This window comes from Vulpes vulpes, chromosome 3 (assembly GCF_048418805.1).
Source record: "Vulpes vulpes isolate BD-2025 chromosome 3, VulVul3, whole genome shotgun sequence".
NCBI classification, from domain to species: Eukaryota; Metazoa; Chordata; class Mammalia; order Carnivora; family Canidae; genus Vulpes; species Vulpes vulpes.
The window spans coordinates 108168739-108185396 of record NC_132782.1 but is presented as its reverse complement, the minus strand read 5'-3'; the positions used below and the strand labels follow the sequence as shown (position 1 = coordinate 108185396).

The window sequence follows — 16658 nt, the reverse complement described above, 5'->3', positions numbered from 1 at the left end:
TGACTCTTTAAAACAACACTCCCTTGATATATGGTTTCAGATCCTTTAACTATCTGGGAAAAAGAGAACTAAAAGATTTTATACAAAAGATGGACGGTCTGAATCTTCTTTGCCCCAAGACCTTTAGATGGTCTTGTACAAAGCAGTGCACAAATGTCTGCATCAAAATTTGTTGTTGTTTTTTTTGGGGGGGGGGGGCGGGGGAGAAGGAGCTGCAAATGTGAAGGAGCCAGGGAAGTGAGAGATCAGAACTAAAAGCTAGTATGTTTAATAACAGGCGCATACTATGTGCCAATAAACTGAGGAACATCAAGAAGTGTGCTGTTTTACAAATCATGTTTAAATCCAGAATGAGGGACGCCTGGGTGGCTCAGCGGTTGAGCGTCTGCCTTTGGCTCAGGGTGTGATCTCGGAGTCCCGGGTTCGAGTCTCACATCTGGCTCCCTGCATGGAGCCTGCTTCTCCCTCTGCCTCTCTCTCATGAATATATAAATAAAATCTTTTAAAAAATAAAGTGAATCTAGAATGATTTCCCAATGAGTTCCAACTGTTCCATACAAGCTTCTGGAAAATAGAGAAAATGGCGAGGGGGAGGGAGCACGGAGGAGAGAAACAAAACAGGTATTAACAAGTGGAATGGTAGCCCTTATAAAGGGTTAGAAAGGAAAATAATCAAAATTATAAGTTATTTTTGGTTTAAGTGCTCCCTCCTTGAATTCTCATGCAACCTGTTACTCATCTTAACAGGATCATCTAATAAACACCTGCAAGTGATGGGGAGAAGATGGACAAATCTGGCCCACGCCCCTGTCCATGGCACTTCCCCATCACAGGGGGCCAAACACCACCACCTGCTCCCACCCGATGGCAGCGGCCCATGCACATCAAGTGGCCACCCTGCTGGTGGGGACAGTCAGGCTACCCTAAATACCACCCAACCATCTTCACCCATGCTTCTGGGATGTATTAAGACTTTTTATACCTAACAGAAGTCACAGCTCTCTTTGTCCCAAAGAGCTTTCTAGAATTGTAACTACAACCCTGTTCCCAATTAAGTAACAGCACAAGGTTGCTAGGACACATAAATGTGACTTAGGGGACTTACACTCATTTTTTTTTTAAATGTTAACTGTACGATGCAATGTGTCAATATTTACAAGATCTGGGTAACTCAGTGAATCAAACTTTTCCAAACGACCAATGAATCATATAGAAAAGGTCCATTCCAAGTACAAGACAGGGGTACCTGGGTGGCTGAGCTGGTTAAACCACTCTTCATTTCAGCTTAGGCCATGATCTGAGGGTCCTGGGCTCTGCATTCAGCACAAATCTGCTTGTCCCTCTCTCCACCCCCCCAACCCCCACTCATGCTCTTATTCTCTCTCAAATAAATACATACTTACATACATACATACATACCAGTGAATCTTAGTATAATAATTAATTTGGGAACACCTGGGTGGCTCAGCAGTTGAGCATCTGCCTTTGGCTCAGGGTGTAATCCCAGGGTTCTGGGGTCAAGTCCGGCATTGGGCTCCCCACAGGGGAGCCTCCCTCTGCCTATGTCTCTACCTCTCTCTATATATTTCTTATGAATAAATAAAATCTAAAAAAAAAAAAAAAGTTAATTTGTAGGGTTTCAAACTGGCACACTGCAATTAACCTTAAGAAGCTACCAAATTTGGTGTAGTATCAAAGAACTGTCACAATTATCTTAAAAGGCTATTAAACTACTGCTCCCTTTATGAACCAGACACCTCTGTAAGACTGGGTTTTCTACTTCCACTAAAATACAGTGCAAGTGATAGAAAGCAGAGACAGAGAAAAAGCAGAATCCAGCTGTCTTCTATTAAGCCAGACAATAAAGAAATTTGTAAAAATATAAAAATAATGCCATTCCTCATTAAATTTTTTTTGTTTGGGAAAATATTTATTTCCTATAAAATGCACATTATTTGTGTTGCCATGTATTGGTTTATTATTCCTAAATGAGTAAGACTGGTCATAGTTATAGCTTTTTAAGACAGCAAATAGTGACAGATATAACCCACTACCTGAAAGCTCTTTGGGGTTCTCATCAATTTTTAAACTGCAACAGGATCCCACTAACAAAAAGTTTGACAGTCCAAAGGCCAGACCAAATGGTGGATTTGTGTGGTGTGCTGAGTTAGCTACACTCCAGTGTACACACCCATGTGCCCTATCTCAGGAGCCACCATGCTGGCCATCTGGAAGGTGGAAGCCAAGGAGCCCACAGCCCTGTAGGCGTGGGGGTTTCCCTGCCTGCCAGGCCGCTAGGGGACCTGGAAGTCAGGAGACGCTCACAGGGATGTGGCTCCAGCTCAGCCTCACTTACCCTGCTTCCCACTAGCCGTCCCTCGCAGACTACATGCCCAATGGACTCCAGCACCATTAGCAACAGGCTGTGAGCAGGTCCCACGGTTGTGCATGGTAAAATCTAACAAATCCCTCAACTCTACTGCTACTCGCTTGAACCCTCAAATGACACTGCTATCCCCACCCTGCGCCACCCAGTTAACTCAATGTAGTACTGAAGCGCATGCAGAACCACAGAAAAAAGTTCCAAATCCCTTTAAAACATGTTGACGAAAACCTAGTGCAGATGACAGAACCAGGAGAGCCCACACATCTGCCTGAGCCAACGCACACGAGTGAGGCGCCACACGACGGCGCATGGATACAACTCTGCAGTAGAGAAAGCAGACAACGGGACTCTTGGCACAAGAAGCTGGCCACAAAACAACACATAATGTAGGATTCCACTTATAGGAAACATTGGGAAGCGATCTTTAGGGAGAAGAGACTGTTGACCACAGAGGCTGTAGGGAGAAGGGAGTGTCCCTAATGAATATAGGATTTCATCTGGGGAGAATGAAAATGTTCAAAATCTGATTGTTGAGGGTTGAACAACTGTGACTACACTGGAGCCCACTGGATGGTATGCGGTCAATGGGTGGATGGTGATGTATGTGGATTATGTCTCGACATAAGCTGCTATTTTAAAAATCATGGTGACTAACACATTTTATCGGAAGACTTCTAGAAGGGTGGTGCAAATCTAACCATTTATAACTGTTACCAAAGCAGGTAAAATCAAGAGTTAGCGTTAAACATTGTGGCATGTTCCCATCTGATTGAAACTAAAATACAAAAATGCAGTGCACTACTGTTCACAGCATAGAAAACGACCCAGGCTCTCCCCTGGTCCTCTGACCTCAAAGTCTGATGGGGAACAAAGCAAGCAGCCAGCACACAGTATGTTAATTACACTACAATGACCACGTCCCGGAAGTACAGAGGTGCCATTCCTAGCATCTACCAGAAGCCTTGCCTCTGGCTTTCACCTTAAATTCCCTGGAACACATGCTAGGCATCCAGGCACCAGTCCCTCTCAGCCCACTCCCCAGCACCATGGTGCCAGGTCTCCCTGTTTCCCCACAGCCGATGTAAACTTGCTCTTCACTTCCAGAACCCTACCTCCTCCTCATCTCTGGTGGCACTCGCTTTCTACCCTGCGGTAATTATGTGTGCACAGGACCTATCTATGTCCCGATGACTTTCCTTAAGCAAAGACATCTTATTACTTTTGTGTCTTTGCGAACCACCCCCACCGCCCAAGGCCCTGATTGCAAGATTACCAGCAAGTCTGCACTCTGCTGAGCCAGTTTGGGGGAACCTTCTTCCTCAGTAATTACAGAAGAAAATGCCTGGTTTTCCATTGTGCCAGCTGATCCTGTTCAAGGCAGCATGTACAAGAGAGGCAGAGCTAAAATTCAGCTCACAGGCTGGGGCCGCAGCATCCCTGCCCCATGGAATGTTCTATGCTAATGGTCACATTCCAGAGCTGTGCCACCCAATACCAAAGTCAGCATCCCCATGAGGCAGCTCTGGAGCCCCTGAAAGATAACTAGCGAGACCGAGTAACTGAATATTTTTTGTATATTTTTTTTACTGGAGTTCGATTTGCCAACATGTAACACCCAGTGCTCATTCCGTCTAGTGCCCCCCTCAGCGGAACTGAAGATTTAATTTTAATTCACTTCAATCTACTCGGCTGTGAGTGGCTACTGGCTACAGTACTGGACAGCATAAGGCTAGAAATCACTGCATCCCTCTAAGCCTTGGTCTCTTCAGCTGCAGAGCAGGGGGCTGGACAGATACTTTTCTGGGTGAAAGCAAAATTCTATGACCAAGTGCCTTCTGATAACATACCCAAAATGGACGCAGCATTTCAAGGAAAATAAAAGGCCTTAAAAAAAACCACACAAACAAGCAAACAAAAAAAACAACGAAAGGACTTAATTCATCAAAAGAGAAAACAGACTGTAAATAACAGCCTCCGATTCCCCAGGAAACACTGGCCCTAAAACATTGAGATGTGTTAGTAGCAGTCCTCCTTCTTGACATATACCCTCCAAGGTCATTCAGAACCAACTCTAAAGTCATCCTAACGACTCAGTAGCATGGCAGGGACCATGCCTTCCACATCACCCTTCAGAACTGGGCCTGAGTACTGAAGATGGCCACCAGTACCCACCCATGCTGGGTAGCACACACACTGCTGTGTCGGATACACAGACGCTGACGCTGTGGGACTGGCACCAGGCACCGTGACACTCACCTCAAAGATGAGACGCACCCCCAACTAGGACACCTGAGAGCCACAGCACTTATCTGCATCTTCTCCCCTCCCCCCCCCCCAAGTCAACTTGCCTGAAGGCCTCAATTTTGCCTACATGCTGCTCAATGTGGTAGCAGCTACCTGGGCATCAATGCACGTTACCCTTTGTTCTAGACATCTTCACTCCTGGCCGCGTCCCCTTGAGGCCAGAATTTGTGTCTCCCATCTTCCTCTTTCTTTCCTGCAGAAACTCAAGGACAAATGATGACCAATAAATATCCTAAATCTATTATGAGCCATGAGTTGAAATCACCCATCTGGTGTTATGTCCAAAAATATATACTTTTGGAGGAAAGTATAGAAATGAAAGATCCTGTGCTCACACAATAAAAGATCTTGTATTGCACTGTGTGAGCAGAGGGGACATTCAGGAAAGCTAAGACCAAAAGGCCACATTCACTTGAGTTGCCTTCAATCAGGTACGTAATAAGCGAAGACTAGCATCCAGCCATGTAAGGGTTTATTTAAAACTGTTCTGCTATAGTTTTTGACTGCTACAATCACTTTCCAAATTAAATGTGCTTCCCAAAGTAGCCTATGAATAAATTTTTTCCCCTGAACCCCCTGTCAGGGAAAGACGCCCAGAAGGAAATATTCAAAATATGCCATAAAAACAATGCCACACAGCTAGCTGGCAGCTAATGAGGCAAGGAGGGTGGTCACCCAGGTCACCCCGCTTCTTTGAGCCCCTGCCTCATTAAGGAATCCAGGGCTCTGGTACCCAGGTCCGCAGAATCAGGGACTCTGAAATGCAGTATGACTGTGCCCTCGGCCCCCACTAAGCCTTCTCAATTTCAATTTTTCATCTCTCCATATACTCAGAATTCTGAATGGTTTGCTTTGGGGATGATTTATTTGAGTTCAGGCTCTTATTATAACGTGTTACTGAATACCTGATTCAGTTACCTTCATTCTCAAAGGAGGAGGAATCTACCTCTAAAAACCTACTATTTTGTTCTGTGTCTTCTCCTGCCACCATACTCAACTCGCTGAAACGTACACGCGACCCCGGCCAGGTCTGGCAGTGAGCTACTTTCTATATTCAAAGCATGTGGTGAACCACACAGAAACGTTCAGCTACGACGCCCAATCGCAGCGTACCACTTTGGGGCGGTGGAGTAAGACGTGGGAGAAGGCAGCACAGGTGTTTCAACTAAGAAGCAGTAACCACAACTCTCCCGACCAAGGGGAATGACGAATCGGCAAATGGCCGTGAAGCCAGACTGCAAGGGTTCAAATCCTATCACTGACCCCGAGTAATGACTCAGTGCCTGGTTTTGCACTACTGTAACCCAGGGATGATGACGCACCTATCCCCGAGTCGTAGTAAGAAGCACAGGAGTTAATAATACGTGGACAGCCGGGCACCGAGAGAGAAGTCCTCAGGGAGGGTGAGCCGCCACTCACTCCTCCAGCCTCTCCAAAGCCTCCTACAGGTTTGAGGCCAGCTACCTATGTGGGGCACACAGCTGCTGCTTCTCACCCACATCCCTGCATCCTGTATTTCTGATCGCTGCTGGAACGGATTAGCATAAACAGTGGCTTAAACAACACACACGTTTCCTTTTTCAGTTCTGGAGATAGAAGTCTGAAAACGGAGCTCACTGGGCTAAAATCAAGATGTCAAGAGCAGGGCTGTGTCCCTTCTGGAGGCTCCAGGGGAGAATCTCTTTTCTTGCCTTTTCCAGCTTCTAGAGACCTCCCCCATTCCTTGGTTCCCCTTTGCGTCCTCAGAGCCAGCAATGGCCTTCCCACACCACACCCACACCCACACCCAACACACCCCAACCCCGACCTCCTCCTTTCACACGTAAGGACCCTTGAGATTACACGGGGCCCGCCCAGGTAGCGCTGGATAAACTTCCCTTTACGGGTCCTCAATCCCCTTTGCCATGTAAGTAAGAGTCACAGGCCCCAGGGATCAGGACCTGGACATCTCTGGAGGCTATTATTCCACCTACCACAGATCCTACACCTGTCAGTCACAGGTCCTGATTCAGCCAACCTCATCGTGCTATTCTACATCAGCCTCCTCCTCAAATTCAGCTGTGTCCCCTCCTCAGCTAAGCCTCAGCTGACCGACCCTTCCCCAGGGAAGCCAGTCCCATCCCTACTTTGTGGCCCAGCCCCCTCCTGTCCACTGCTCCCCCAGAGCCCTCCCCTAAGGGCTTCCCCTGCACACATGCATCTGGGCACCTGCACTCAGGCAGTCACACCCAGGGGTGGCCAGCACCCTACCTGTCAGTTCAGAGGGGACTCCTATGTGTCTGTCCTGCAAACTGGGCTCTGTGAGCGCCACAGCAAAGACAGCTCTGCTGCCACTAGGGTGCAATGGAGTCAGGAGCAAGGCTCAGTCCCTCGACTGTGTGGAAACCAGACAGGAAAGCCAAGAGAATAGGGCTAAAGATGACATGCCCTGTGCGGAGCCCACAAAAAAAGGTGCCCTCTGTGGACCTAAGCACAACAAAGAGCAAGCAGAGAAACTTTCCAGCCACCTGACTTTCCCACAACACGGAAGCACAGGGCAGTCTGGGAGTTGTCAAACCGGGCAGGACGTCACACAGGACCCCATTACACCTTGTGAGACTTTAGTGTTCATTTGTTAATTGTAAACCAAAAGTATATATAACCCGCAATCCATTTATCTGAATGAAAGATAACTTGGCTATACATTTAACAGGATAGTTGAAGCTGTCCACAGATAAATTCTGCAAAATTGCTTTAGAAACCTGCTTCCCCATTCTCAGTGTACCTCTGTAGCACCGGACTCATAGGTGTATTAGCAAAACAGAAGTGGTCTGGATAAATATCATCCCTGTGAGCAGCAGACGTGCCATCCACCTGAGCAGGAAGCAAGACTGTTACTTTAAAAACTACTCATGTATGCCGCATTCCTTCAAAGTGTGCGTGTAGGCTTTCAATACGGGGGAATTGCTATTTCACACAAAATTGTGCTTGGTTACCATGGTGGAACGACAGAGTTACAAGTGTAATCGAGTTTCTCTGTATTAATGGCCTATACCCACACTTTCAACGAACATAAACAGTTTCTGTAATTTTCTTTCTCTGTATGTATGTTTGTTCTAATAACTGATTTCAACAGTTAATGTTACATTTGTTGAATTTAATAATAAACCGGGGCTTGTATTTTGTGGATCTATTTTATTTCACTTAAGTAATTTGCGCTGTATTTCTACAAAATATGATTTAGAAATTGTCCACAATGGGGCAGCCCTGGTGGCTCAGCGGTTTGGTGCCACCTTCAGTCCAGGGTGGGATCCTGGAGACCTGGGATCGAGTCCCACATCGGGCTCCCTGCGTGAAGCCTGCTTCTCCCTCTGCCTGTGTCTCTGCCTCTCTCTCTCTCTCTCTCTCTCTGTCTCTCATGAATAAACAAATAAATAAATCTAAAAAAAAAAAAGAAAGAAAGAAAGAAATTGTCCACAATGGGCTAGAAATTAAGGGGGGGAAAACCTGGTTCTTCACCACAAATAAATGGAGAAGCCCTGCTCTATAGGGTTTGCCCAATAACTATTTTATTCATTTTACCTGAGCTTTCCCAGGACACACTGTAACTTCAACACGATACCAATACTACCAGGAACACCTTCAGCCAAGGATCCAACCAGATCATGTAGGTCAGCACCGGCCACTAACACTTTCTCCGGTAGGCAGATGTGCTGTGCACCTTGCTGTCCCATGTGATGGCCATCAGCCACATGTGCCTACGGAACACTTGAAATGTGGCTAGTTGGTTAAGGAATGGGATTTTTTTCCTTTTTAATGTAAGCTCTATAACCAACGTGGGGCTCAAACTCACAACCCTGAGATCAAGAGTCGTGTACTCCACCAAATGAGCCACCAGGCACCCCAATTTTATTTTAAACCTGAAACTGCGGCCCTGCAACTGGTGGCTGCTGTCATGCACCACACAGGCCCTTCCCCCCACAGGGCATCTGCTCCTGCCCTCATGTGAAAACCAGTGGATTTCTGGAGAAAGATGGGGGTCTAACGTAGGAACATGATCTCAATCTGTTCTCAGCAGAACCAGGAAGAGACCCGGAATGCTTCAGAGAAATGAGGAATCCTTCTGGCTAGGGCAGCACACCACTCCAATCCAATCCAAGCAGTTCCTCAGCCACCACAGTTCCCAGCCTCGAGGGGAAGGGGCAGCCCCAAGGCTGGGGCTCACAAGGAGGAGGCCACAACCACCTGCCCCTCCTCCCAGATGCTTCTGAGGGCATTCTGCTAGTCAGGCTTTTCCCACCCTATTTGTGCACCCTCTTAATCCTTAACACACTCCTCAAAATATAAGAGAGAATAGCGGAGAATCTTTGGGGGTATTTCTTACAAGTGTCTACAATGGTTACAAAACAGAGATATGGATTGAGGAATGTTTTTAACCACTTCACATACAGTTTCTTTGACTGAATACTGTCTCCTGTCTCCTCCACGTCACCTGTCTCCTCCACAGTAAGAATGTAAGAAGGACCTAACGTAAGCAGCAAGCATTAGGACGACGAGCAGGACTATGCAGCTGCGGGAACAGTCAAGACGTGTTACACGTACTTGTTTTAAGACAGCCAGTGCCCAGGGTCAATTAAGCGCCTTGAGAGAAAAGGAATTCCCCCAAGTGCATTGATGAAATATACCTGCAACCCCAGCGACACAGCCCGCGAGCCTTTTAATAAGGGAGGGCCTTCCACTAACGGGGTTTGCTCAGCAGACACGGCAGAGCAACAGCACCCCATTTCCCCTGGAAAAAGCCCCCCATCGACTCCTGAAAGTACGATGAATCGGGTGGCAGGAGGGGGAGCTGAGGGAAGTCGGATTACCACCCAGACACCTGTGGCTCCACCCTGGGGTGTATCACGATCTGCAGTATGGGTCACCTTAATAAACTCATACAACTGATTTCCAAACCAGAAGCCAGTTTAGCAACCTGTTCGGAGAGCCAGACTTGCCCCGGTGGATGTTCTGAGGCCTGGCACTGCCCTACCAGTATCAGTACCAGTCAGGAAAAGGGATTTAGCCACCCACATGCAATTCAAACCAGGGGAGGACCTGGGTTTTGAATATTCTATGCCAGGCAGGACAACCACACAGAACTGTTGTGGTGGCACAGTGGAATCTAATTCTCTACAGCTTTTATTTATTTATTTTTTAAAGATTTTATTTATTTATTCTTGAGAGACACAGAGAGAGAGAGAGAGAGAGAGAGAGAGAGAGAGAGAGGCAGAGACACAGAGGAGAAGCAGGCTCCCTGCAGGGAGCCTGATGTGGGACTCGATCCCAGGACTCCCAGATCACACCCGGGCCAAAGGCAGGCACCAAACCGCTGAGCCACCCAGGCATCCCCTCTCTACAGCTTTTAGATTCTCCATGCCCTCCTCCCCCAAAAGAACCGGCCATTCTTGAGACTCCAAGTTGACACTCAGGCTTCAAACACTGGGTAGGTGAAGCCCCTCAGGCAGGTGACCTGGGCTCTTCTAAAGGACACTTGGGCATCTCAGTCACTATTAGCAGCCGCCACCTCAGAAGCGTGGGCTGCACACCTCAAGGTCGCCCTGAGAACTGAACTGGCTACCACGCAGCGTTCGCACAGCCCAGGGAGGGCCCAGCCCACGCCAGGCACCAAGCTCTGCACTCACCGCAACCCCCGGAGCACACTCTCCTCAGCCAGCCTCCACCCCGAGGAGGACCGGACTCCACTTCTCAGGGTGTGTCCTCCCAGACACTGCTCTGCCTCCCCAGGCTCCCACTGGTGCCTCACTGGGCCCTGCCCTCACCTCACTATGTTCTGGAAGCATTCAGCTCTTGCCCAGGTCAATGTATTTCCTGACATAAGAAACTTTCTCGTTACCCCCACTGCCAACTCCCAAGTTTAATTCACCGACCCTCAGAAGTAGGCCTGCTTCTCTTCAAGAGAATTTCAACACGTCTGACTTCTCATTAGCCAAGGCATGTGTTAACTTACTAGAAAAATGGCATAACTGACTCTTGCCTACGCATGACACTTAAAATCCTGCTTCCTCTAACTTTCTTAAGTCCAAAATAGTTCAGAACAAGTTCATGAAGCAAGTGACATTGAACACTTAACTCTGTCACAGGGCACGTCAAGAAATACCTCGTTCCAACACTTGGGTCTCCAGAGTAAGATCCCTCTGCCTTGGAAATCAAACAGAAATAAATACCCAGTTGCATACAACTCCTCCAAAAAACCAGAGAGAGTGACGAAAAGAAATTTAAAATACTCAGAAGAGACCTTCCGTAATTTATGAAGGTCCAGCAATGCCCTTGTCTGGAAAACCACCTTTTCCTTCCAAAAGGATCAAAAATGCCATTTGAAGCAACTTACGTTCAAAGCAATAAAACCGAATTAGCAGCTATCAAAGCAACATTGGGTTTATGGCTTCAGCTTTCTCTTTCACACACCACCTTGTTTGCCAGCCAGCCAGCCACCATCCCACGTTTCAGGCTCAGAATTGCTGTTTCCTGAATGAGTATCTCCCACAAGTACACTGACCAGAAAAGGAACAGAAGATGTCACCTTCCACACAAACAATCCAACATCAAGGAAGAGGGGGGTACAGAAGTGATGACCACAAGGTCCACAGGACTCTAACTGCAGGCCAAGCAGCCGAGACAAGCAGAAAGGAGAAGATGATGGCACTGGAAGTGGTTCCAAACCACTGTCCTGGGGTACCTGTCCTGTTTGCATTCCAGAAGGAGAAGCCATCGGCCCCAAAGCCGGGGCCGCACCCCACGAAGCACAAGTCTGCGTGTGCTCGGCACTCAAAGCACAAAGGAGACCAAGGCCAATCCTGAGGGTCCTCATGGCCTAGCCTGGATTCTGCGACTTCCCACATCCAGGGAAGGCAGCACACCTGCACCCCCTTAAGCAGGGCAGTGATAGGGCAAAGCAGTCCTGTAGGCAGTCCATCTTCATTCATAGCTGTGTGAGCTGCAGGAAGGATGGAGGCAGAGACCAGTAAGAAGGCTATTGCAAAGTCCCAGCATGAGGCAACAGGGGCCTCACTTAGGGTGGTGGCTGGAAAACCAAAAGGGCTTGGCAACAGAATGTGGGGATCCAGAGAGAGGGCCGACTCCCAAAGTCTGGAGATTCGGTGACTCGATTTCCCAACTCCAGAGTCATCACTAGATGCTCTAAAAGTTTCCCAAGAACGAGAATACACTTATCAGAGGGCCACTCAGCTGAGTACACGGCAGTACCCATGTACTGCAATGCCCCAGGTCCCATCTCCTCTATCACCCATGTCACGTTTCTTAAAATATTAAGACCATGAACCTTAAGTAACTACTGAGGCATCTCAAGCCCAGGGGTCCAGAGTGGTGCCGAAATTGAGGCTGGTTAGGTTTTCTTCCCAATGCCCATTAGGATATAATGACCGCAGGGCATTTTTGCACACCCCCGAAAATCACATGCTTTGTTCCCTTCCTGGGGGGGCGAGGCTTTACCATCACACAAAAACACCATGAACTGAACATCCACGTTCATGGTTGTGGTGTACGGCACCTGACAAGCACTCTGTGCCTCCACCCTCACAATTACCTGGCAAGATAAGACTGACCTCCTTTTCAAGGAAGCAGAAAAACTGAGGCATCAAGAGCTTAAGCAACGTGCGTGAGGTCACACAACAATTAAAAGGCAAAGTCCACACTCAAACTCAGGTGGGGCCGAGGCTGTGCTCAGGCACCACAACTGCCCCGCCACGAAGAGCTCTTTACTCAATGGTCCCTCCTCCTCCCTTTCCGCAAGACTAATTCCAAAAAGAAAAAAAAAAAAAAAAAAATCAAGAGGAGGTGTTTGCTTCCTTCCCATATTTGTCTGTTCTCAATCTTGTATTTGTTCAGAGATGATCAAAATCAGCAGCCTGAGAAAATCAGGAGGGCCGATACCCATGGAGAGTTAACTCCCAATCCTATCAAAACCTGACAGGCTCCGAGTCAGACATTTCTAGGTTTGGCCTAATTTTGTCTGTATTTCTTCTAGGTTTTCAGAGTTGATTTTCGACTCTGGAGCTCCGCAGAGTTCTTTTACCAACCAAAGCTAAGGTGAGAGAAGAATCAATACTCTCATATTCTGTGATTTTTGTCTCGTTACGGTGCTCCCTGGAGAGGAAACTTGCATTTTAAATAGAATAAAATGTGCACGTTTGGTTTACCTGCGTGCACGTGTGCAAGGCAACTCACTTTCCGCTCCCAAACCTGCCTCAGCAGAAGAGTAACTTGAAACTCCACCTACCCACACGTGTTTGAAAGAAACAGAAACCCACTAGCACTGCTGCCCCCCTCCCCCCGACAAAAACACAGACGTCAATGATCAATTCTTTGCAAAAACTGCAGATTGACTCATTGATTTGCTCCCAGCTTGGTGTCCTGATGGCAGGGGTCTGGGTGTCGTACAAAAAAAAAAAAAAAAAAGTCTAACGAAACCGTCTGTCCCCATTAGTCTGAGAGATTACACTCTGAAACAGAGACTGCTCACACAGGCAGGAGAACCAGGGAACAAACACCAGGGTATTTACATTTGTGCCTGCTGGTCTATGCAGCAGAAACAAGGCCTTGGGAAAACTTCCTGTTGACTGGACAGGGCATTAACACAGACCAGATTATCACCTCCCAAGTACTCAGAGGGCAGAGGCCTGCGGGGCCTCCTCGGAGTTAAGACAATGAATAAACTGCTAGGCAAATTCCTTCCTGGCCAGACCTAATAACGCCACCCCTCCACAGTTCATCTGCCTCCCGACCCGAAACGTGCGATCAACTGCTCCGGGCCTTACAGGAAGTATGTGGCCTGACCCCAGTGAACTGCCAGCACATACCCCCCATCTTCTCCCTCTCTGTCCTTCACCCTTCATAACTTTCCCAACGGCTCAGAGTGAGACATTTTTAAAATAACTAATCCTGAGCGTTGTTATTCTCCAGCGGATATGCAAGGGCTGTGCAGAGTTGGGTTGAAAGCAAATGCTATCCCAATAAAGTGGAGCAGGAGAGCAAACTAACACTGACTTATAGATGGGGGGGGGGGGGGGGCCAACCAACCAAACCAGTCTCCCAAGCTCCTTCGAAACCCGCCCTGCCCAGGAGGGGCGGGTAGGATGCTCCTCACTGACAAAGCCTTCCCTTCCTCAGGCTGACCAGAACCCTGACAGGTTCCAGCTGCTGATTCAACTGGACTCAGGGCAAAGACGCCAGGCAGGTTCAAGGCACTACCACAGCCTGGCATACGAAGCCAACTAGAGTTGACGTTCGCTAAATCCCACCCCTCTGGCTTTTAATAGCCAGGATTCCTTCACGCTTCCAGATCCTAGACTACGCTATCTAAACCCACCACCGCGTTTCAGCAGTGGGAAGGCTAAGAAGGGCTGGCACAGACTGCCAAAGATACAGGCAGCTTTTTAAACCACACACCTGCAGGTGCTCACCAGGCACTGACGATCGCAGGTCCCACAGAGACAAGGTACCTTCTGGATAAAGAATCTGGGACAGAGGTCCGCTCAAAAGAAACGAGATCCTTAAGTTTAAGGAATCGGCAATAACCGCAACCTTCGCCACCCAACTTTGAGACACTAGCGAACGTGCACCTTACTGATTTTAGGGGTGGCCTTTCCAACGCAAACCTGGATGTAAAAATAAAACCCTAGGAGGAGAGAGAGTAGTCTTGGAAGCATGCACGGACTTCTGAAAAATCTTCCACCACCCTTCAACAGCTCTCCCACCTTACAGAAAGAAAAGCCTTTAGCACTCGTGGGCATGACTATTTCCCCAAACACACAGCTCTGTACCAGAAATAGGCTCTTCAGCGAGGTCCATGTCTATTACTTCTCGCTCATGTTCAAAGACACTTGCAAAGTGGTTAAGACAACGTACAGGGGCAATCCGTGTGCCAGCACTAACTGGACTTTTGTCTCGACTGAGTGATATCCAAGAAGAAACCAGAGAAGCAAGGCTTTTTTGTTACGCGGCCTAGAAAGAATACACAAAACTGTCTCGGCAACATATGCCCGCGACTAGCTGGTGAAGTCACACGTGCCAAAGGCTCTGTGGAGCTACTGCCTTGCTGAGGCCAAGTGAAACACAGAGGCCGGTCCTTGGCGTGGACTCTGCTCTCCTGTCCCCCATTACTGCCATTGTTAAGTACCACTGGGAAGCGCTTTCTGCAGGCATTTCCACCGCTTTGCCTTCTGCAATCTGGCAAGCCTTTTTTTTTTTTTTTTTTCGGTGAACATCCAATTACCGGTGGTAAGTTATTTGCAGGGAAATACCAGTCACGCTAAAGCGTTCCCACCAACGAGGGTGTGGCGTCCCACACGTGTGGCCACCCCACGGGAGGAGGGGTGCTTGGCCTCACTCAGCTTCCCCAGCAAGGTTCCATTCATTTTACAACCCAAGACCTCTGCTCAAAGCAAAGTAAGAACACTTGCTGCCCCTCTGCTCATTCAGGTACCCCCCTTCCTTTTGGACCCCTGAAGGCAGGTGAGAGAGAGCTAGGACCTTTTGAGACCTCTTTGGCTTCTCTCCCCCTAAAAGCAGTTGCGGGGGTGGGGCATGAACCCTAAGAGATGCCTTCCAATGGCCCCCTCTGCCTCAGCCGTGCAAACCAAAGACGCCTGACGCCAAACCTTTGCAACCAGGACCTTGCACATCTCAAGGCACCTGGGAGAACCGCTGCCACATGGGCAGAAAATCCAGTTACCTCGGCGAGTCAGCTCTGATTCGGCCGCAGGTAGCCATGTGCAGCGGCTCGCAGTTTTTCACACACATACACACGCACACCTGGCCGGATGCGGAGAGGCGCTGCACAGAGTCAGGTACCAAACTGCCCACCCAACCCCCCCCCCCTCAAAAAAAAAAAAACAGAAGCAAACAACTGATCGGCCAACAGTGCTCGCTGGGCTCAGAGCTCGGCCCGGTGCAAGCGCGGAGAGCATGTGCCCTTCCTTTTGCAGGTGTTTTTAAAAATGAAGCCCGAAGCAAGCTAGGAAGTGCTCGGTTTTGTTTTGTTTTGTTTTGCGTTTTAAAGAAAAGAGCGACCGGGGTCTGGTGGGGTCTGGTGGGGTCTGGTGGGGTCGGGTGGGGTGGGGTCGGGTGGGGTGGGGTGGGGGTGGGGGCACGCGCCGCGCGCTGCCCCGGGGCGGGCTCTCCCGGGCGGGCTCTCCCCGCGGCGCGCGGGCAGGTGCGGGCGGGCCCCGCGTCCGCGGAGGGGCCGGGCCGCCGCGACCCCGCGACCCCGCGACCCCGCGACCCCCGGCGACCCCGGGCCGCCCGCCCGCCCGCCCGCCCGCGCGGGGCGGCGGACAATGGGCCGGGCCGGGGTCTCCGGGCGGCCCCCGCGCGGGCCGGCGTGACGGAGCGGCCCGGAGCGGCCCGGTGCAGCCGCCCGCCCGCCCGCCCGCCGAGGCCCGCCCGCCCGCCGAGGTCCGCCCCGGCCCGGCCCGGCCCGGCCCGGCCGCCGCGTAAAGATGGCGAGCCCCCCGCGTGGCGCCGCGGCTCCCGGCCACAATGGCCTCACCTTCCATCTCCATGTCCTCGGGCTCGCTCAGCTGCTGCTCGCCCGCTTTCTGCTGCTGCTGCTGCTGCTGCTGCTGCTGCTGGTGGTTCATGTCGGCCGCGGCCCGGGCCTCGCCTGCGGGCGGCGGCGGCGGCGGCGGCGGCGGCGGGGCGGCCTCCTCGTCCTCCTCCCGCGCGTCGTCGGCGGCGGCGGCCCCGGGGCGGCGGGCGGCGGGCGGCGGCGGCGGCGGCGGCGGCAGGGAGACGCGCACGTACTTGCTCGCGATTCGCCCAATCTCGGCGCCGAGGCGGGCGGGCGGCCGGCGGGCCGGGCCGGGCGGCCTCGTCGCTCCCTGCGGCCGCCGCCGCCGCCGCCGCCGCCTCCGCCGCCGCCGCGGGGCCCGCCTCCTCCCGCCTCCTCCGCCGCCGGGGCCGGGGCCGG

The 16658-nt window shown here is 50.3% G+C and overlaps 1 protein-coding gene across 1 annotated transcript in view; it reads right to left on the bottom strand.

Annotated features, from left to right (window-relative positions):
- The window catches only part of USP7 (ubiquitin specific peptidase 7), a 63540-nt gene extending 47104 nt beyond the window's left edge, over positions 1 to 16436 (bottom strand). Inside the window, exon 1 of the mRNA XM_072753880.1 lies at positions 16239 to 16436. Within this exon, the coding sequence (XP_072609981.1) occupies positions 16239 to 16329 (91 nt within the window). The 5' untranslated portion in view covers positions 16330 to 16436. The remainder of the gene's footprint in view (positions 1 to 16238) is intronic.
- Between the last annotated feature and the right edge of the window lie 222 nt (positions 16437 to 16658).